We start from the raw sequence: 23314 nt of genomic DNA on the forward strand, positions 1-23314 counted from the left end.
TTGTGTATGTGGTTATGTGTGATTGTGTATGTGGTTATGTGTGATTGTGTGTGTGGTTATGTGTGATTGTGTATGTGGTTATGTGTGATTGTGTGTGTGGTTATGTGTGATTGTGTGTGTGGTTATGTGTGATTGTGTGTGTGGTTATGTGTGATTGTGTGTGTGGTTATGTGTGATTGTGTGTGTGGTTATGTGTGATTGTGTGTGTGGTTATGTGTGATTGTGTGTGTGGTTATGTGTGGTTGTGTGTATGTGGTTATGTGTGATTGTGTGTATGTGGTTATGTGTGATTGTGTGTGTGGTTATGTGTGATTGTGTGTGTGGTTATGTGTGATTGTGTGTGTGGTTATGTGTGATTGTGTGTGTGGTTATGTGTGGTTGTGTGGAGTTAGACCTTGAGCATAAAGCCATGTTGTAGTTGTAGTACAGAGCTGTAGTACAGAGCGAGTTAAGGGACAAACTGTACCATTCTTTTCTCTGCTGTAGCCTTGAATTGAACTAGTGTGTTCTGGGGCTGCTGATGAGCACTACCTATGGGCCATGTGCTCAATACAGGTAATAGGGTGCCGTTTCAGACGCAGGAGGTCTGCTACATCCTGTTTGTGATGGGCTTCTGGGGTTCAACCACAACTGACTTTGTTGAAGAGGCAATGTCCTGGATATGAGAGAGAGAGAGAGAGAGAGAGAGAGAGAGAGAGAGAGAGAGAGAGAGAGAGAGAGAGAGAGAGAGAGAGAGAGAGAGAGAGAGAGAGAGAGAGAGAGAGAGAGAGAGAGAGAGAGAGAGAGAGAGAGAGAGAGAGAGAGAGAGAGAGAGAGAGAGAGAGCACAAAAAAGGTTTGCTGGAAATGGGAAAAGTGAAGAAGTAGAGTCTGAATAACAGAGTGTGGAAAGCATGAGAGAGAATGGTGGAGAGAGAGATAACATGAGGAGAAAGAAATTATGAAAAATAGTCAATTTTCTGCCACTGTTCTGTCTGTCCATGACAAGGCATTTAGAGAGAGAAAGAGTTTTATGTTTGATGATGGACTTAAAAATGAGAAGGTTGGAGGAAATGGGGATGGATAGAAGGGTAGAGGATGGACAGAGTACAGAAGAGGAGAGAAAAGAGTCAGGTTCCAGACAGTAATGGCCTTTCGATAAGAGAGGCACTCTGAGTGATGAAAGAGTTCAGACACACTCCCTTCTTCTCCTCTCATCCCATCATCCATCCTTCTTTACCTGATGGAGAAAGCTGTGACACCCAACCCCCGCCCTCTCCCCCTCCCTACCTGTGTGTGTGCGTGCGTACGTGTGTGTTGGTGTGTGCGTGTGTGATTGACATTTTATTACATCAGGTTATTGATAGAACAGGACAGTCTCTTTGGTGTCTGTGATTGATATGGTAGAGTTGTTGTGACATTTGTGTGTGTGTGTGTGTGTGTGTGTGAAGGGAAGGCAGAGAGATGGATAGAGATGGGTGTGAGACAGCTATCGTAATTGAACTCTGTCTGTGCCTGATGAAGCATTCAACAACTATCTAACACCGAAATAGACAGAGTGAGGGGGAGGGGTTAGAGAGAGAAAGAGAGAGAGACAGAGAGAGAGAGAGAGAGAGAGAGAGAGAGAGACAGAGAGAAAGAGAGCGAGACAGAGAGAAAGAGAGACAGAGAGAGAGAGAGAGAGAGACAGAGAGCAGCAACCTTGGGAAAATCCTCTGCATTATCATTAACAGCAGACTCGTACATTTCCTCAATGAAAACAATATACTGAGCAAATGTCAAATTGGCTTTTTACCAAATTACCGTACAACAGACCATGTATTCACCCTGCACACCCTAATTGACAACCAAACAAACCAAAACAAAGGCAAAGTCTTCTCATGTTTTGTTGATTTCAAAAAAGCCTTCGACTCAATTTGGCCAGGGTCTGCTATACAAATTGATGGCAGGTGGTGTTGGGGGTAAAACATATGACATTATAAAATCCATGTACACAAACAACAAGTGTGCGGTTAAAATTGGCAAAAAACACACACATTTCTTCCCACAGGGCCGTGGGGTGAGACAGGGATGCAGCGTAAGCCCCACCCTCTTCAACATATATATCAACGAATTGGCACGGGCAGTAGAAAAGTCTGCAGCTCCCGGCCTCACCCTACTAGAATCTGAAGTCAAATGTCTACTGTTTGCTGATGATCTGGTGCTTCTGTCACCAACTAAGGAGGGCCGACAGCAGCACCTAGATATTCTCCACAGATTCTGCCAGACCTGGGCCCTGACAGTAAATCTCAGTAAGACCAAAGTAATGGTGTTCCAAAAAAGGTCCAGTCGCCAGGACCACAAATACAAATTCCATCTAGACACCATTGCCCTAAAGCACACCAAAAACTATACATACCTTGGCCTAAACATCAGCGCCACAGGTAACTTCCACAAAGCTGTGAATGATCTGAGAGACAAGGCAAGAAGGGCATTCTATGCCATCAAAAGGAACATACAATTCAACATACCAATTAGGATCTGGCTAAAAATACTTGAATCAGTCATAGAGCCCATTGCCCTTTATGGTTGTGAGGTCTGGGGTCCGCTCACCAACCAAGATTTCACAAAATGGGACAAACACCAAATTGAGACTCTGCATGCAGAATTCTACAAAAATATTCTCAGTTTACAACGTAGAACACCAAATAATGCACGCAGAGCAGAATTAGGCCGATACCCACTAATTATCAAAATCCAGAAAAGAGCCGTTAAATTCTACATCCATCTAAAAGGAAGCGATTCCCAAACCTTCCATAACAAAGCCATCACCTACAGAGAGATGAACCTGGAGAAGAGTCCCCTATGCAAGCTGGTTCTGGGGCTCTGTTCACAAACACAAACACCCCACAGAGCCCCAGGACAGCAGCACAATTAGATCCAACCAAATCATGAGAAAACAAAAAGATAATTACTTGACACATTGGAAAGAATTAACAAAAAAACAGAGCAAACTAGAATGCTATTTGGCCCTAAACAGAGAGTACACAGTGGCAGAATACCTGACCACTGTGACTGACCCAAACTTAAGGAAAGCTTTGACTATGTACAGACTCAGTGAGCATAGCCTTGCTATTGAGAAAGGCCGCCGTAGGCAGACCTGGCTCTCAAGAGAAGACAGGCTATGTGCACAATGTCCACAAAATGAGGTGGAAACTGAGCTGCACTTCCTAACGTCCTGCCCAATGTACGACCATATTAGAGACACATATTTCCCTCAGATTACACAGATCCACAAAGAATTTGAAAACAAATCCAATTTTGATAAACTCCCATATCTACTGGGTGAATTACCACAGTGTGCTATCACAGCAGCAAGATTTGTGATCTGTTGCCACAAGAAAAGGGCAACCAGTGAAGAACAAACACCATTGTAAATACAACCCATATTTATGCTTATTTATTTTCCCTTGTGTACTTTAACCATTTGTACATTGGTACAACACTGTATATATATATATATACATAATATGACATTTGTAATGTCTTTATTGTTTTGAAACTTCTGTATGTGTAATGCTTACCGTTAATTTTTATTGTTTATTTCACTTTTGTATATTATCTACCTCACTTGCTTTGGCAATGTTAACACATGTTTCCCATGCCAACAAAGCCCCTTGAATTGAATTGAATTGAGAGAGTGGGGAGTGAGGAGGGCCAGAGTAAGGAGAAGGAGAAGGAGAAGGAGAAGGAGAAGGAGAAGGAGAAAGAAAGATAAAATGAGTTGTCCTACTCTGAATCATCTTGATATGTGTGTTGTTGTTGTTGTTGTTAAAGCAGGTCATGATGTTTATCTAGCAGACTCTAAAGAGACTTAGAGAAGTGCATGTGGTATGGGTGGAGACTTAGAGAAGTGCATGTGGTATGGGTGGAGACTTAGAGAAGTACATGTGGTATGGGTGGAGACTTAGAGAAGTGCATGTGGTATGAGTGGAGACTTAGAGAAGTGCATGTGGTATGGGTGGAGACTTAGAGAAGTACATGTGGTATGGGTGGAGATATAGAGAAGTGCATGTGGTATGGGTGGAGACTTAGAGAAGTGCATGTGGTATGGGTGGAGACTTAGAGAAGTGCATGTGGTATGGGTGGAGACTTAGAGAAGTGCATGTGGTATGGGTGGAGATATAGAGAAGTGCATGTGGTATGGGTGGAGACTTAGAGAAGTGCATGTGGTATGGGTGGAGACTTAGAGAAGTGCATGTGGTATGGGTGGAGACTTAGAGGCGCGAGAAAGCAGCTCATTGATGGAAGGGAGAGGTGGAGAAGTGTTCTGATTGGATGTGGGGCTACATGTTTAAATCAATTAGCCACAGAAAAAATGAGTCGCCACACAACTCACGGAAAAATAGCAGCTTCATACTCAATTAACACATAGTAGTAGAGTGTGTCACGCCTGCTCCCGCTCTCTGGCGCTTGAGGGCGCCAGGCTGCCCGTCATTACATACATACCTGTCACCATCGTTACGTGCATCAGCGCTTCTTTGGACTCACCTGGAATCCATGACTTTGTTGATTGCCTCCTCTATATCTGTCTGTTCCTCAGGTTGATCCCAGTGTCAGCATTTATGTCGTTTTGTTTCCCCTGTCCAGACGCTGTCCGTGTTCTGTTTCATGTCCGTTATTTATTAAATGTTCACTCCCTGTACTTGCTTCTGGTCTCTCAGCGTCTGTCACACTGTGCGTGTGTATCCAGCACAGGGAGATAAGACTTTAGAGGAACATAAATAAAAAGACTCGGAGGAAGGGAGTGTGACAGAAAGTGAGTGGTCTAGATGGATAGATAAGGTAGAGGTGGAGAGAAGAGGAGAGGAGGATAATGTCATGCATAAAAACCCTATAGCATCTGGTGGGTCATGTTAGCGTTATAACAGTCACATACTCCCCTACAGTTAGAGAGAGAGAGAGAGAACAGCAACACAATTAGACACAACCAAATCATGAGAAAACAAAAAGATAATTACTTGACACATTGGAGAAAATTAACACAAAACAGAGCAAACTAGAATGCTATTTGGCCCTAAACAGAGAGTACACATTTGGAGATGAAAAGCTTTGACTCTGCACAGATTCAGTGAGCATAGCCTTGCTATTGAGAAAGGATGCCATGGGTTAGGGTTAGGGGAATAGTGTATCTGGGTTAGGATACGTCTGGGTTAGAATACCCTAACCCAGATACATTATTCCTCTAACCCTAACCCAGATACACTATTCCTCTAACTCTAACCCAGATACACTATTCCTCTAACCCACATATGTCAGAGTCAAGGCCCGCGGGCCACATCCGGCCCGCGAGAAGGTTTTTTACGGCCCCTGGGATGATCTTGATTTATTATTAGAACCGGCCCGCAGACCGCAGCAAGCCGGCAGCCCGCAGATCTTTTACACGCACCAATACTACATTTCCCACAATGCAACGGTGACGCACCGAGCAGTAGGCTGCTTCATTTCAATATTTATTGGCACAGCAGTCGTCAGCATCACAGTAAAATTAACTTTCAGATACCCATCAAAAATGGCAAAACGGAAGGTGGACACTGAGAACCGGGGGTTTCAAACAAGGTGGGAGTCGGAGTATATGTTCACGGAGGTAGCTGGAAAACCTGTGTGTCTTCTGTGTGGAGAAAGTGTGGCGGTACTGAAAGAGTATAATCTGAGACGACATTATGAAACGAAACACGCGGACAAAAACAAGAATATGGACATGGAACAAAGGCTACAAAAGGCAGAGGAATTAAAACGAGGCCTCAAATCTCGACAGGCTCTGTTCAAAAAAGCCAAATCACAAGGCCAGGCTGCTGTCAAGGCCAGTTTTATTTTGGCAGAAGAGATCGCTAAATCAGCCCGGCCATTTACGGAGGGGGATTTCATCAAAAACTGCATGATTAAAGTTTGTGACGAAGTTTGCCCAGAAAAAAGGCAACTCTTTTTAAATGTGAGTCTGAGCAGAAACACCATTGCCGAGAGAGTAGACCAGTTGTCCATCAATCTAAAAGAGCAGCTTGTGAAAAAGGGAAAAGATTTCATTGCATATTCCTTGGCTGTGGATGAGAGCACCGACATTTCTGACATTGCCCAGTTGTCAATTTTCATCCGCGGAGTGGACTCCAGCCTAAGCGTGACAGAGGAGTTTTTGGCTTTACGTCCTATGCATGGCACAACTACGGGGCATGATTTGTATGAAGAGGTGTCAAGATGTGTAAATGAGATGGAGCTGCCTTGGGAAAAACTCGTGGGTTTGACAACCGACGGAGCACCTGCGATGTGTGGACACAGGAGCGGACTGGTGGCGAAGATACGGGAAAAGATGCAAGAGGAAAACGCGACAGGTGAGCTGACAGCTTATCATTGTATCATACACCAGGAAGCGTTGTGCGGTAAAGCCTTGAAAATGGAGCATGTAATGAGCATCATCACGCGCACAGTTAACTTTATCAGAGCCAAAGGTTTGAATCACCGCCAGTTCAAGGCATTTCTGACGGAGTTAGAAACGGAGCATGGTGATTTGCCTTATCACACAGAGGTGCGATGGCTAAGCCAGGGAAAGGTGCTTCAAAGATGTTTCGAGCTTCGTGAGGAGATTTGTCTGTTCTTGGACAGCAAAGGGAAAGACACAACACAACTCCGAGACGAAATGTTTCTGTGTGAAATGGCTTTTCTGTGTGACATTACGAGTCATCTGAATGCAATGAACTTGCAGCTGCAGGGTCGGGATCATGTCATCTCTGATATGTACAGTACAGTGAAGGCATTTAAAACCAAACTGACTCTGTGGGAGACGCAGATGCGGAAAGAAAATTTGAGCCACTTTCCCAGCTGCCAGACCATGAAAGAGAAGCTCTCTACCAGTGCGTTCCCGAGCGCACAGTTGGCTGATAAAATAGGTATGCTTGCCGCTGACTTTCGACGCCGATTTGCTGACTTTGAAGCACAAAAAAGCAGGTTGGAACTGCTCGGTAACCCATTTGCTGTTGACGTGGAAAGCTCACCACCAAACCTCCAAATGGAGTTGATTGACCTCCAATGCAATGATGCACTGAGGGCAAAATATGCGGCAGTGGGTGCTGCGGAGTTCGCCCGTTTCCTCCCCGACACAATGCCCCAGCTGCGCATCCAGGCTGCTCAAACGTTGTCTATGTTTGGCAGCACATACCTGTGTGAACAACTGTTTTCTTTGATGAACCTGAACAAAACATCACACAGAAGTCGACTTACTGCTGAACACCTCCACTCAATTCTGAGGATTTCCTCAGCTCAGAGCCTTACCCCGAACATTGATGAACTTGTGGAAAAGATGGGACACCACCAAGTATCACCCTCAACCTCAAACAAGTGAACATTACTGTGCAATCACATATTTAGAGTTTTTACTCAGTTCAAGTTTAAAAGTTAAAGTTTAATATTTGTTTTCACTGCATGTTACTTCTCCTTAAACAAAGTGTTGTTTTTGATTAATAGATTTTTGCACTTTATTTTATTGTATTTCAATCCAATTATATTTTAAAAATATTTCAGTTGAGTGGATGATAGAAAATTGCTATTATTGTTTTTTTCTTTGAAGTAAATTTAGCCCACTTTTGCTAAAATAGAAAATATAGGCTACTGATGGTGCCTTGAATACCGGTTTCTTTCATTTAATGTTCATGTTATGGGGATTTTTATATAAAGGAAATTTGTCTTTTGTGTCTGTTGAAAATTAAAGATTACTGACAGAGCCATAAGAAAATATTGCTTTATTTATCTGATCATATTGGAATATATTTGTTAGGTTTTCAGTAGGGTCAATTAGGTTCACTAGACTATATGCGTCATTTAAACATTTTTAAATGAACATTCGAACAGTCCGGCCCTCGGCTTGTAGCTAAATTTTTTATTTGGCCCTCCGTCCATTTGACTTTGACACCCCTGCTCTAACCCTAACCCAGACACGCTATTCCTCTAACCCTAACCCAGATACACTATTCCTCTAACCCTAACACAGATACACTATTCCTCTAACCCTAACCCAGATACACTATTCCTCTAACTCTAACCCAGATACACTATTCCTCTAACCCTAACCCAGATACACTATTCCTCTAACCCTAACCCAGATACACTATTCCCCTACCCTAACCCAGATACACTATTCCCTTAACCCTAACCCAGATACACTATTCCCCTAACCCTAACCCAGATACACTATTCCTCTAACCCTAACCCAGATACACTATTCCCCTAACCCTAACCCAGATACACTATTCCTCTAACCCTAACCCAGATACACTATTCCTCTAACCCTAACCCAGATACACTATTCCTCTAACCCTAACCCAGATACACTATTCCCTTAACCCTAACCCAGATACACTATTCCCCTAACCCTAACCCAGATACACTATTCCCCTAACCCTAACCCAGATACACTATTCCCCTAACCCTAACCCATATACACTATTCCCCTAACCCTAACCCAGATACACTATTCCCCTAACCCTAACCCAGATACACTATTCCCCTAACCCTAACCCAGATACACTATTCCCCTAACCCTAACCCAGATACACTATTCCCCTAACCCTAACCCAGATACACTATTCCTCTCCCTTCGCCTTATCTATATTTCTGATGCCTTCTGCTCCAGTTCCCTCGCCCTCGTCATCTCTCATATTTGATTTATCCTTCTCCTCCCTTCTTTCCTCTTCTCCTCCTCCTAATCAGTGCACATCTCCATCTCTCCACCACTTCACCAGTCCCCTCATCTCCTCCTCCTCTCTGCGCATCTCTCCATGACACATCCCTCCTTTCCTCCTCTCATCTCTCAATCAATACATCCCTGCTCTCCTCCTCCTCTCCTCTCATCTCTCCATCTCTACATCAAAGGAGGGCTAAATCGATTCCTGGCCCCCAAAAAAGAGAAAACATCTAAAACCAGAAACATGTGTGCTTCATCCCTTTATCTCCTCCTCCTCCTCCTCCTCTCCTCTTCCTCTCCTCCTTTCCTCCCCTCTTCCTCGCCTTCTCTCCTCCTCATTTCCTCCTCCTCCTCCTCTCCCCCTTTCCTCCTCCTCTCCCCCTCCTCCTCCTCTCCTCCTTTCCTCCTCCTCTCCTCCTTTCCTCTCCTCCTCCTCTCCCTTCCCTCCTCCTCCTCTCCTCCTTTCCTCTCCTCCTCTCCTCCTTTCCTCCTCCTTCCCTCCTCCTCCTCTCCTCCTTTCCTCCTCTCCCCTCTTCCTCTCCTTCTCTCCTCCTCCTTCCCTTCTCCTCCTCGCCTCCTTTCCCCCTTCTCCTCCTCCTCTCCTCCTTTCCTCCTCCTCCTCCTCTCCTCCTTTCCTCCTCCTCTCCCCCTCCTCTCCTTCTCTCCTCCTCTCTTTCTTTCCTCCTCCTCCCATCCCCCTCCTCTCCTCCTTCTCTTCTCCTCCTCTCCTGCCTTGAATCCTTTTCTTTTTTCTCTCTCTTCTCTAACCCCTCTTTCTTTCTCCCTAATTGTAGTAATAGTGTATTACAGGTGTGTGTATGTGTCTGTTTGTGTGTTCAGCTGGAGGAAATAGCATTGATTGTCTCCTATACCTTTAGAGGAAGAAGGAGTGTGTGTGTGTGTGTGTGTGTGTGTGTGTGTGTGTGTGTGTGTGTGTGTGTGTGTGTGTGTGTGTGTGTGTGTGTGTGTGTGTGTGTGTGTGTGTGTGTGTGTGTGCGTGTGTGTGTGCGTGCGTGCGTGCGTGCGTGCGTGTGTGTCTGTTTGTGTGTTCAGCTGGAGGAAATAGCATTGATTGTCTCCTATACCTTTAGAGGAAGAAGGAGTGTGTGTGTGTGTGTGTGTGGCATCTGCTTGTGTGTGTTTGTGGCGTGTGCGTGTGCGTGTGTGTGTGTGTGATCAGTGTGTTTAACAGAGGATCTATTAGTGTTATTAAGGAGATTGAGGTGTGTTTGCTGTGTGTGTGTGTGTGTGTACGTGTGTGTGTGTGTGTACGTGTGTGTACGTGTGTGTGTACGCGTGTGTGCTGTGTCAGATAGTATCAGAGCAGTAATCCGTGTCTTGTGAACCCACTGTTGTTTTATTAAACTGAGGACAACCAGTGTTTCGATCAAGATGTCTTTGATAACATAGCTGCTGCTACACAAATTCAATTAATTCTGACTCTCTCTTTCTCTTTGTGTCTCTCTCTCCGTCTCTCTGTCCTTCTCTCTCACTATGTCTATCTCCCTTCATCCCTCCCTCCCCCTTCTATGACTATCTCCCTCCACCAATTATGACTATCCCCCTCCATCCCTCCCCCTATCTACGACTATCTCCTTCCACCCCTCCCTCCCTATCATGACGATCTCCCTCCACCCCTCCCTCCATCCCTCCATCTATGACTATCTCCCTCCATCCCTCCCTCCCCCATCTATGACTATCGCCCGCCCTCATCCCTCCCTCCCCATCTCTGACTATCTCCCTCCCTCCCTCCATCCCTCCCTCCCCATCTATGACTATCTCCCTCCATCTCTCCCTCCCCCTATCTACAACTCACTGCCTTCTCTGTTCTTTCTCTCTCTCTTCTATCTCTTTCTTCTATCTCTCTCTTCTACCTTTTCTACCTCTCCCATATCTCTCACATGTTCCCCTCCTCTCATAATTTTTGCTATGTATTTTTGAGAAAGGTTTTCTAAAAAATGAAATTCTCTCTTTACTCTCTCCCCTGACAGGTTGTGTATTTGCGGCTGGTTGGAGCTCTCCTCCCCTGACCCAGGGGGGGGGGGGCGGGTGTATCTGCTACACCCCCCCCCCCCCCATATTTTAGTTTAGTTTAGTTTAGCAGAATCCCCATTGCAGCCGCTACTCTTCATCAGGTCCCCATTGCAGCAGCTACTCTTCATCAGGTCCACATTGCAGCAGCTACTCTTCATCAGGTCCACATTGCAGCAGCTACTCTTCATCAGGTCCACATTGCAGCAGCTACTCTTCATCAGGTCCCCATTGCAGCAGCTACTCTTCATCAGGTCCACATTGCAGCAGCTACTCTTCATCAGGTCCACATTGCAGCAGCTACTCTTCATCAGGTCCCCATTGCAGCAGCTACTCTTCATCAGGTCCCCATTGCAGCAGCTACTCTTCATCAGGTCCACATTGCAGCAGCTACTCTTCATCAGGTCCACATTGCAGCAGCTACTCTTCATCAGGTCCCCATTGCAGCAGCTACTCTTCATCAGGTCCACATTGCAGCAGCTACTCTTCATCAGGTCCACATTGCAGCAGCTACTCTTCATCAGGTCCACATTGCAGCAGCTACTCTTCATCAGGTCCCCATTGCAGCAGCTACTCTTCATCAGGTCCCCATTGCAGCAGCTACTCTTCATCAGGTCCCCATTGCAGCAGCTACTCTTCATCAGGTCCCCATTGCAGCAGCTACTCTTCATCAGGTCCCCATTGCAGCAGCTACTCTTCATCAGGTCCACATTGCAGCAGCTACTCTTCATCAGGTCCCCATTGCAGCAGCTACTCTTCATCAGGTCCACATTGCAGCAGCTACTCTTCATCAGGTCCCCATTGCAGCAGCTACTCTTCATCAGGTCCCCATTGCAGCAGCTACTCTTCATCAGGTCCCCATTGCAGCAGCTACTCTTCATCAGGTCCACATAAAACGTACAAATACATGACAACGTACAGAACAGTTATAGACAAGAACAACATAAGATATTACATTACATTTATATTGGAAAAACACCAAAAGAAAACTAAAATATAATTTACACACTATTCGTATATACATGTTCATATTCTTATAAACAGTACAGTTAAATTAGATATTTTTAAAGATCAATGGCTTTTTGCCTGCGTAACTGCAATGTCAATGTCATTTTGGGGGTACTGTGAAGAAACCCACAATGCTGTGTCTGGTGGGGTATATACAGTGCCTTTGGGAAAGTATCCAGACCCCTTGGCTTTTTCCACATTTTGTTACGTTCCATCCTTGTTCTAAAATGTATTGAATAAAACATGTCCTCAGCAATCTAAACACAATGCCTCATAATGACAAAGTGAAAACAGGTTTTTAGAATTGTTTGCAAATTTATTCAAAATTAAACATTATTTACATAAGTATTCTGACCCTTTGTTATGCGACTTGAAATTGAGCTCAGGTTCATCTTGGTTTCCATTGATCATCCTTAAGATGTTTCTACAACTTGATTGGAGTCCACCTGTGGTAAATTCAATTGATTGGACATGATTTGGAAAGGCACAAACCTGTCTATATAGGTTTCCACAGTTGGCAGTTCATGTCAGAGCAAAAACCAAGCCATGAGGTCAAAGGAATGGTCCATAGAGCTCCGAGGCAGGATTGTGTTGAGGCACAGCGTTGGGGAAGGGTAGCAAGACATTTTGCAGCATTGAATGTTCCCAAGAACACATTTTTAAATAGAAGAAGTTTGGAAACAGCAAGACTCTTCCTAGAGCTGGCTACCCTGCCAAACTGAGCAATCAGGGGAGAAGGAGGAAACCTGGCACCATCCTTACGGTGAAGCATGGTGGTGGCAGCATCGTGCTGTGGGGATGTTTTTAAGCAGCAGCGACTGGGAGACTGGATCGAGGCAAAGATGAACTGAGCAAAGTACAGAGGGATTATTGATGAAAACCTGCTCCAGAGAGCTCAGGATCTCAATTCACCTTCCAGTTCACCTTCCAAAAGGACAACCAGCCTAAGTACACAGCCAAGACAATACATAAGTGGCTTCGGGACAAGTCTCTGAATGTCCTTGAGTGTCCCAGCCGGAGTCCGGACTTGAACCCGATTGAACATCTTTGGAGAGACCTGAAGATAGCTGTGCAGCATCGCTGCCCATTGAACCTGACAGAGTTTGAGAGGATCTAGGTTGATCGTTTCAAGTTCCTTGGTGTCCACATCACCAACAAACTATCATGGTCCAAACACACCAAGACAGTCGTGAAGAGGGCACGACAACACCTTTTCCCCCTCAGGAGACTGAAAAGATTTGTCATGGGTCCCCAAATGCTCAAAAAGTTCTACAACTGCACCCTCGAGAGCATCCTGACCGGTTGCATCACCGACTGTGTCATGACGTTGCCCTCTTTGGGTACAGCGAGCACCATCCCCCTCTCTCTGCACCATACCCCTCTCTCTCTCTCTCTCCTACACCCAGGCTGCTGTTAGGCAGGTCATAAATTCCTGGAGGAGATTCTTCCTCATGGCCAGACAGTACAGAGAGAGAGTGAGTTTTCATAGAGAGAACAAAGGAACTTCTTCCACCTCACAGAATTTGAGAACTGAACAATAGTCATGTTCTGGAAAGGTATAAACGGTCGGTGAAGTAGCCAGCTACGAACAGGTCCGTTTGGTACAATTTTGTGAAACTCATGAGAGACAATACAGCCACATTACCATAACACTGTTTATACAAGAGTCTCAGTTGTGAGGCTTTCATCTAATTGTTGTATAAAATTAATGAGTAAAGATGAAACTATTTGTGAAATGATGTAATGTGATTTTAAACAGTTTAACTTCTTACGGCTGAGATCCCGGTAACGGGATCGACTTGACAACAGCCAGTGAAAGTGCAGGGCGCCAAATTAAAACAACAGAAATCTCATAATTAAAATTCCTCAAACATACAAGTATTTTACACCATTTTAAAGATAAACTGGTTGTTAATCCCACCACAGTGTCCGATTTCAAAAAAGGCTTTACGACGAAAGCACACCATCTGATTATGTTAGGTCAGTACCTAGTCACAGAAAAACACAGCCATTTTTCCAGCCAAAGAGAGGAGTCACAAAAAGCAGAAATATATATAAAATGAATCACTAACCTTTGATGATCTTCATCAGATGACACTCATAGGACTTCATGTTACACAATACATGTATGTTTTGTTCGATAAAGTTCATATTTATATCCAAATCTTAGTTTACATTGGCGCGTTATGTTCAGTAATGTTTTGCCTCCAAAACATCCGGTGATTTTGCAGAGAGCCACATCAATTTACAGAAATACTCATAATAAACATTGATAAAAGATACAAGTGTTTTACATGGAACTTTAGATAAACTTCTCCTTAACTTGTTTGGGATAGGGGGCAGCATTTTCAAGTTTGGATGAAAAGCGTGCCCAGAGTAAACTGCCTGCTACTCAGTCCCAGTTGCTAATATATGCATATAATTGGTAGATTTGGATAGAAAACAATCAAAAGTTTCTAAAACTGCTTGAATGATGTCTGTGAGTATAACAGAACTCATATGGCAGGCGAAAACCAGAGAATAATCCAACCAGGAAGTGGGAAATCTGAGGTTTGTAGTTTTTCAACTCTTGGCCTATCGAATACAGTGTCTATGGGGTCATATTGCACTTCCTAAGGCTTCCACTAGATGTCAACAGTCTTTAGAACCTTGTTTTATGCTTCTACTGTGAAGTGGGGGCGAATGAGAGGGGATTGAGACAGAGGTCTGCCAGAGAGGCATGAGCTGACCATGCGCATTCACGTGATAGTTGGCTTGAGTTCCATTGCATTTCTGAAGACAAAGGAATTCTCCGGTTGGAACATTATTGAAGATTTATGTTAAAAACATCCTAAAGATTGATTCTATACTTCGTTTGACATGTTTCTACGGACTGTAACGGAACTTTTTGACTTTTCGTCTGCTCCTAGTGATCGCGCGTCATGAATTTGGAATACTGGGCGAAACGCGCGAACAAAAAGGAGGTATTTGGACATAAAGATGAACTTTATCGAACAAATCAAACATTTATTCTGGAACTGGGATTCCTGGGAGTGCATTCTGATGAAGATCATCAAAGGTAAGTGAATATTTATAATGCTATTTCTGACTTCTGTTAACTCCAACATGGCGGATATCTGTTTGGCTTGATTTGTTGTCTGAGCGCCGTACTCAGATTATTGCATGGTTTGCTTTTTCCATAAAGTTATTTTTAAATCTGACACAGCGGTTGCATTAAGGAGAAGTATATCTTTAATTCTGTGAATAACACTTGTCTCTTTTATCAATGTTTATTATGAGTATTTCTGTAAATTGACCAACATTGCAGTTTTTAGAAAATCCCTAAAAAAAGTAAGAGATAAGAATAACAAATAACTAAGAGCAGCAGTAGCGGGGCTATATACAGGGGGTATTGGTCCAGTGTCAATGTGCGGGGGCACCAGTGTTGAGGTAATTTAGGTAATTATGTTCATGTAGGTAGAGTTATTAAAGTGGCTATGCATAGATAATAACAGAGAGTAGCAGCAGCGTGGGGGGCAATGCAAATAGTCTGGGTAGCCATTTGATTAGCTGTTTAGGAGTCTTATGACTTGGGGATAGAAGCTGTTTAGAAGACTCTTGGACCTAGACTTGGCGCTCCAGTACCACTTGCCGTGCTGTAGCAGAGAGAACAGTCTATGACTAGGGTGGCTGGAGCCTTTGACAATTTTTAAGGCCTTCCTCTGACACCAGTCCTGGATGGTAGGAAGCTTGGCCCCGGTGATGTACTGGGCCATACGCACTATCCTCTGTAGTGCCTTGCGGTCGGAGGTCGAGCAGTTGACAAACCAGGCTGTGATGCAGCCCGTCAGGATGCTCTCGTAAGGGACAGCTGTAAAACCTTTTGAGGATCTCAGGACCCATGCCAAATCTTTTCAGTCTCCTGGGGGGGAATAGGTTTTGTCGTGCGCTCTTCACAACTGTTTTGGTGTGCTTGGACATGTTAGTTTGTTGATGATGTGGACTCCAAGGAACTTGAAGCTCTCAACCTACTCCACTACAGCCTCGTCGATGAGAATGGGTGTGTGCTCGGTCCTCCTTTTCCTGTAGTCCACAATCATCTCCTTTGTCTTGATCACATTGAGGGAGAGGTTGTTGTCCTTGCACCACACGACACGGTCTGGTCTCTGACCTTTTCCCTATAGGTTTTCTCATCGTTGTAGGTGATCAGGCACATCATTGTTGTGTCATCAGCAAATATAATGATGGTGTTGGAGTTGTGCCTGGCAATGCAGTCATGAGTGAACAGGGTCCCAGGGTCCTTAGCTTAGTGATGAACTTTGAGAGCACTATGGTGTTAAACGCTGAACTGCAGTCAATGAACAGCATTCTCACATAGGTGTTCCTTTTGTCCAGGTGGGAAAGGGCAGTGTTGAGTGCAATAGAGTTTGCATCATCTGTGGATCTGTTGGAGCGGTATGCTAATTGGAGTGGGTCTAGGTTTTGTGGGATAATGGTGTTGATCTGAGCCATGACCAGCCTTTCAAAGTAATTAATGGTTACAGACGTGAGTGCTACGGGTCGGTAGTCATTTAGGCAGGTTACCTTAGTGTTCTTGGGTACAGGGACTATGGTGGTCTGCTTGAAATATGTTGGTATTACAGACTCAGACAGGGACAGGTTGAAAATGTCAGTGAAGACTCTTTCCAGTTGGTCAGCGCATGCTCGCAGTACGCGTCCTGGTAATCCGTCTAGCCCTGTGGCCTTGTGAATGTTGACCTGTTTAAAGGTCTTACTCACATCGGCTGCAGAGAGCATGATCACACAGTTGTCCGGAACAGCGGATGCTCTCATGCATGTTTCAGTGTTATTTGCCTCGAAGCGAGCAAAGAAGTTATTTAGCTCGTCTGGTAGCCTCGCGTCACTGGGCAGCTCTCGGCTGTGCTTCCCTTTGTAGTCTGTAATAGTTTGCAAGCCCTGCCACATCCGACGAGTGTCGGAGCCGGTGTAGTACGATTCGATCTTAGTTCTGTATTAACGCTTTGCCTGTTTGACGGTTTATCAGTTACCCACTGTATATAGCCTCGTTAATTGTTATGTAAATATCTTGTGTTACTTTTTTGATTTTATTAAACTTTTTTACTTTAGTTCACTTAGTAAATATTTTCTTAACTCTATTTCTTGAACTGCATTGTTGGTTAAGGGCTTGTAAGTAAGCATTTCACGTTAAGGTCTACACCTGTTGTATTCGGCACATCTGACAAATAAAATTTGATTAAATTTAATTTGAGCACTTAGTGACCTATATCAGCACATATTCTCTAGATACTGACAGTTTGCACTTGGTGGCCTATAGCAGCACATATTCTCCAGATATTGAGAGCTAGCACTTGGTGGCCAATAGCAGCACATATTCTCCAGATATTGACAGTTTGCACTTGGTGGCCTATAGCAGCACATATTCTCCAGATATTGACAGTTTGCACTTGGTGGCCTGTAGCAGCACATATTCTCCAGATATTGACAGCTAGCACTTGGTGGCCTGTAGCAGCACATATTCTCCAGATATTGACAGCTAGCACTTGGTGGCCTGTAGCAGCACATATTCTCCAGATATTGACAGTTTGCACTTGGCGGCCTATAGCAGCACATATTCTCCAGATATTGACAGTTTGCACTTGGTGGCCTGTAGCAGCACATATTCTCCAGATATTGACAGTTTGCACTTGGTGGCCTATAGCAGCACATATTCTCCAGATATTGACAGTTTGCACTTGGTGGCCTATAGCAGCACATATTCTCCAGATATTGACAGTTTGCACTTGGTGGCCTGTAGCAGCACATATTCTCCAGATATTGACAGCTAGCACTTGGTGGCCTATAGCAGCACATATTCTCCAGATATTGACAGTTTGCACTTGGTGGCCTGTAGCAGCACATATTCTCCAGATATTGACAGCTAGCACTTGGTGGCCTATAGCTGCACCCGAATAGAAGAGGCTTCAGATGAGGCAGGTGAACCTGCAACCACAGCACTTCTACTTAATTTGTCCTGAGATCCTCTCTGAGCTTTACAGGAATATGGCTCTGAATATACACAACAACACCTCTTTACTTATATCTCTCTCTCTCCTCTCTTCCTCTGTCAGATTTTGGTGGTGTAGGTGTCCTCCTTGTCCTATGTGGGTCGTTGGAGCTCTCCTCTCCCTGTCCCAGAGACTGTATCTGCTACACCTCTCCCAGCACCGTGTCCTGTCAGGCCCATAACTTTCTGTCTGTCCCAGAGGAGATCCCAGCCCAGAGCGAGAGGGTCTTCCTGCAGGTAAGAGCCAGGGGGGGATATTTTATGCACAGTTATGCAAATGTGTTTAGTTATAGCTTAGACAACTGTTAAAGAATTTGATAAGCTGAATGTTTAAAAGTTGGTTTTGTAGCTTAATTGAGTGCCTTGAACTTATTTTTTGGAATAGTTTTGTCCAGAGCTATATATTTAGATACTGAATATTGTTCTCATTCTAGACATGAATTTACATAGCATTATTGAAATATTCCCCATGTAATGGTAATGGGGCTCTAACACATTGTATTATGTTAGATAGCCCATTGATTCCGCCTGTACTGATCTGTCTTGTATCTCGTAAAGGGTCATGGTGATAGATCAAAGAAGTCCGGCTACAACGTGCTGTCTAAAATTTGAAAATATTACCTAGGTGACATTGTCTGTCTAACCCATTTCTGCCTCAAAAAACTGTCTGAATTTATCTAAGCTAAAACAATACGTGTCAATAATGTTGATGTTTTTGTCGTGAGGACGTTTTGTGATTCACAGAGCAGTATTTCTGTTTGACAACAGGCACGAAAGCTAACATAAATGTGTCCAATATTAGCTTGCTAGCTGAGCCAGTCACTGAAAGGATGCTGCTAACCAACCAGCTACCTACTTAGTGCTGCACACACACTATTGGATGCTTCCTACAAAAGCTAGCTAGCAAACTAGTAGTAGTGCTAAAGCTAACATTTTTTGTTTTAATGAAGCAGCTGTTCTACCACGAGTCATTGTAGTAGCCTCACTGAGGAATTATACTATACAAGCAGCACTCGAACAAGCCACGCTAGCCTCACCCTCATGTGAGTGCTAACAAGCTAGCAAACAAGCTAAGTAGTGCTACGTATCAACAGCCATTGTTAGCCAATCCAGTACTGGTTGGAAGCTATGGTGAGCCTCGATTGGTCACATGTGTCACGATATCACGTTCAGCTTTCTCCAAATTTAGTCCCACCCTGTTCAACTTCTCTCACTTTCCTTCCATTGAAAGTTGAATGGCTTTTGATATTTCACCATGCGATGCCTTCCTAGTATAAACGGGCCATCAGGCTACTCAGCTGACCCAATGATGCAAAGTTACAAGTTAGTGATGGCGGAGAAACATGCTGACTTGCGGACTGAATATCTGATAACAGTCCACTCTGGTTTTGTCTAATAATAACAACTTCCAATGTTCAAATCAGTCAATACCAGTTTCCAAAGAGCACCTGATCTGCCACACCCAGACCCTAAGCATCCTTTGTTATTCTCGTTCCTGCCTCCATTCTTCCAGAACAACAAGATCCAGCGTCTCCTGCGAGGCCACTTCAGCCCCACCACGGCCATGCTGTGGCTTTACTCCAACAACATCTCCTATATTCAGGCCTCCACCTTTCACGGCTTTGCCCGCCTGGAGGAGCTGGACCTGGGGGACAACCGTCACCTGAGGGCCCTGGCTTCAGATACCTTCCAGGGGCTAGGCCGGCTACACGCCCTGCATCTCTACCACTGTGGTCTTCTCAGCCTGCCATCTGGGATATTCGAGGGGCTCAGCAGCCTGCAGTACCTCTATCTACAGGTAGGGGAATAGAATAGAAATTGTAGTTATATTAGATAACTAGCTACACACATCATGGGTACAGTGAGAAGCCAGCATGTGTAGGCAACAATAATGAGGTGAACACAAGCCTCCCTGATCTCACGTCCTTCTTACACAGTTGTATGTATATTTGACTTATAGGCCTACAGATATTAGATCTTAATTTGACCAGTTTCGTTGCAGGAGTAAGATAATCCTGCAGCAGGACTTTGATTATTCACAAAATAATGGAACATTTGTTTTGATAGGCTACAGTAGAGTATACTTCAGTTGTGAGATCTAGTGATAGAAAGATAACTGCGAGTTTTCAGTCAATTTATGTTACTACTAGGGAACTTTCGATTTTCCAGCCTTATTCTAAAATTGATTTAATCGTTTTTTTCCCACTCATCAATCTACACACAATACCCCATAATGACAAAGCAAAAACAAGTTTGTAGAAATGTTTGCAAATTTGCACATTTACATAAGTATTCAGACCCTTTACTCAGTACTTTGTTGAAGCACCTTTGGCAGCGATCACAGCTTTGAGTCTTCTTGGGTATGACGCTACAAGCTTGGCACACCTGTATTTGGGGAGTTTCTCTCATTCTTCTCTGCAGATCCTATCAAGCTCTGTCAGGTTGGATGGGGAGCGTCGCTGCACAGCTATTTTCAGGTCTCTCCAGAGATGTTTGATCAGGTTCAAGTCCGGGCTCTGGCTGGGCCACTCAAGGACATTCAGAGGCTTGTCCCGAAGCCACTCCTGCGTTGTCTTGGCTGTGTGCTTAGGGTTGTTGTCCTATTGAAAGGTGAACCTTCGCCCCAGTCTGAGGTCCTGAGCGCTCTGGAGCAGGTTTTCATCAACGATTTCTCTGTACTTTGCTCCGTTCATCTTTCCCTCAATCCTGACTAGTCTTCCAGTCTCTGCAACTGAAAAACATCCATGGTGCTGCCACCACCATGCTTCACCGTAGGGATGGTAGCAGGTTTCCTCCAGACAGGACGCTTGGCATTCAGGCTAAAGAGTTAAATCTTGGTTTCATCAGACCAGATAATCTTATTTCTCATGGTCTGAGAGTCCTTTGGGTGCCTTCTGGGAAACTCCAAGCTGGCTGTCATGTGCAGAGATGGTTGTCCTTCTTGAAGGTTCTCCCATCTCCACAGAGGAAGTCTGGAGCTTTGTCAGAGTGACCATCGAGTTCTTGGTTATCTCCCTGACGAAGGCCCTTCTCCGATGACTACTCAGTTTGTCCAGGCGGCCAGCTCTAGGAAGAGTCTTGGTGGTTTCAAAATTATTTTATTGAAGAAGGATGGAGTCCACTGTGTTCTTGGGGACCTTCAATGCTGCTGAACTGTTTTGGTACCCTTCCCCAGATCTGTGCCTTGACACAATCCTGTCTCGGAGCTCTACGGACAATTCCATTAACCTCATGGCTTGGTTTTTGCGCTGACATGCACTGTCAACTGTGAGACCTTATATAGACAGATGTGTGCCTTTCCAAATCATGTCCAATCAATGTAATTTACCACAGGTGGACTCCAATCAAGTTGTAGAAACATCTCAAGGATGATTAATGGTCTCATAGTATCATAGAAAAGGGTCTGAATACTTATGTAAAGAAGGTATTTCTGTTTTTTGTATAAAAACCCTATTTTTGGATTGTTATTACGGGGTGTGTAATTGATGAGGGCGGGAAATGTAATCCATTTTAGAATAAGGCTGTAACGTAACAAAATGTGGAAAATGTCAAGGGGTCTGAATACTTTCCGAATGCACCGTACAGTATATCTCCCAACTTCTCTCTTCTTCCATCTCTCTCCTTCATTATCGCCCCCCCCCTCCCTCTACCCACTCTCCCCCCTCTCCTCCCCCTCCCCAGGACAACCAGTTGGAGTTCCTGGAGGATGATCTGTTTGTTGACCTGCTGAACCTCAGCCACCTCTTCCTCCATGGCAACAGGCTATGGTCGCTCCACCAGAACACCTTCAGGTGAGACACACCTTTTTGACTGATTGATTGAGCAGTGCTTTTACTTTAGAACATCTCTCAAAAGATCACCCTGTGGGTTGACTGCTGTCCCTCCAGGGGTCTGGGGGTGCTGGACCGTCTCTTGCTGCACCAGAACCGTCTGCAGTGGGTCCACCGTCTGGCCTTCCACGACCTGCATCGCCTCACCACCCTCTACCTGTTCAACAACTCTCTGACTGAGCTGTCTGGAGCCTGCCTGGCTCTGTTGCCTGCTCTAGAGTACCTTAGACTCAACGACAACCTTTGGGAGTGTGACTGCAAGGTCGGACACAGTTCAAACACATCTCAAAACACACCTCAAAACACACCTTCAAAACACCCCTCCAACACCACACACCTCTTTCAGCTAGCCTTCCGCTTAAATCAAATGTTCATTTAGGCCGGGATTCACGCTTCACATTTAAAGGTCATTTTCAATTGAGCTGAATGCGATCACTTTGAACAGAGAAACATTGCCTTGAAAAGGTGCATTATTACCAACACTCTACAACACGCCTCGGATTGAATCCCGAACTAAGTGAACATTTTATGGACATCAGTGCATGACTAAGCAAAATTCGACTGAAGGCGAAGCTAGGATTTGCTCCAAAGGTGCACTGCACTATTAACAATGTGCCTATGAATCCCAGGATTAATGCAATGTGTCCTTGGGAGTTATGAAAGGAATCTCATATAAATGTATTATTATTATTATTATCCAGGCCCTGCCGCTGTGGGATTGGCTGCGGAGGTTCCGGGGCTCCACGTCGTCTCTGGGTTGCGTCTCTCCTCCAGAGCTTCAGGGCCGGGACCTGAAGGAGCTGAGGAAAGAGGAACTACCCAGCTGTTCAGCAGGAGAAACCCAGGGAGGAGGTGTCATAGGCGGGGACGCCGAGCTGGGGGAGTCCCTGAAGAAAGAGGAGGACCATCGACTCCATCACAGGAACCACAGGCACCGTCATAACCACCACCAGCACCCACACCTCCCACACGGGGATCAGCACAATGGGGACCCGTCCCCCTCGCCCCTACCCCTGCCCAGGCCGCCTAAGGGGAGCCGCAGGAACTGTACCCGCAACAGGGGGCGTAAGGGAAAGGGAGAGGGTCAGGGGGGCTTGAATGAGGTGCAGACACTCAGGGAGGGGGAGGAGAAGGACAACGCCACTGGAGGGGGTAAACACGACCCCTCTGCCCCTACTCGCAGGAGGAACAAGTGTGTCCCCAGGACTTCAGTTGGCCCGCCCAGCGGAGTCAAGCGAGCCAATAGTAATGCAGCGTCCCGCTCCGCTGGGACTTTTCTCTATGTCCTATTGGCTGTGCTGCTGTCACTCACTGCTGTGATCCTCCTCTGAGACTGAAAGGAGGGTGTTTTATATCAACCCCTACAATACAGTACACACTCCTCTGAATGTCAGACCCACTCTGGCTCCTGCACTGAGGGGTGTGTGTGTGTGTGTGTGTGTGTGTGTGTGTGTGTGTGTGTGTGTGTGTGTGTGTGTGTGTGTGTGTGTGTGTGTGTGTGTGTGTGTGTGTGTGTGTGTGTGTGTGTGTGTGTGTGTGTGTGTGTGTGTGTGTGTGTGTGTGTGTGTGTGTGTGTGTGTGCATGCATGCGTGTGTGTTTAAATGTACTCTGTGTACCTGTAACATATGGCAGGGAAGTTCTTTGGGAGTCATAACTGAAACGTAACAGGTTATCTGTCGCTATGATGTCGTAAGGGGGAGTATGATGTCATAA

The 23314-nt window shown here is 45.0% G+C and overlaps 1 protein-coding gene across 1 annotated transcript in view; it reads left to right on the plus strand.

Moving 5' to 3' along the window:
• Positions 1–23314, plus strand: part of LOC139552798 (reticulon-4 receptor-like 1) — a 261936-nt gene that overhangs the window by 236365 nt on the left and 2257 nt on the right. The window contains exons 2-6 of the mRNA XM_071364841.1: positions 17835–18007; positions 19284–19568; positions 21452–21561; positions 21658–21862; positions 22302–23314. The exon at positions 22302–23314 is cut by the window's right edge and continues 2257 nt beyond it. Of these exons, the coding sequence (XP_071220942.1) occupies positions 17835–18007; positions 19284–19568; positions 21452–21561; positions 21658–21862; positions 22302–22931 (1403 nt within the window). The 3' untranslated portion in view covers positions 22932–23314. The remainder of the gene's footprint in view (positions 1–17834; positions 18008–19283; positions 19569–21451; positions 21562–21657; positions 21863–22301) is intronic.

The sequence above is a fragment of the Salvelinus alpinus genome, chromosome 24 (genome assembly GCF_045679555.1).
Source record: "Salvelinus alpinus chromosome 24, SLU_Salpinus.1, whole genome shotgun sequence".
Lineage (NCBI taxonomy): Eukaryota > Metazoa > Chordata > Actinopteri > Salmoniformes > Salmonidae > Salvelinus > Salvelinus alpinus.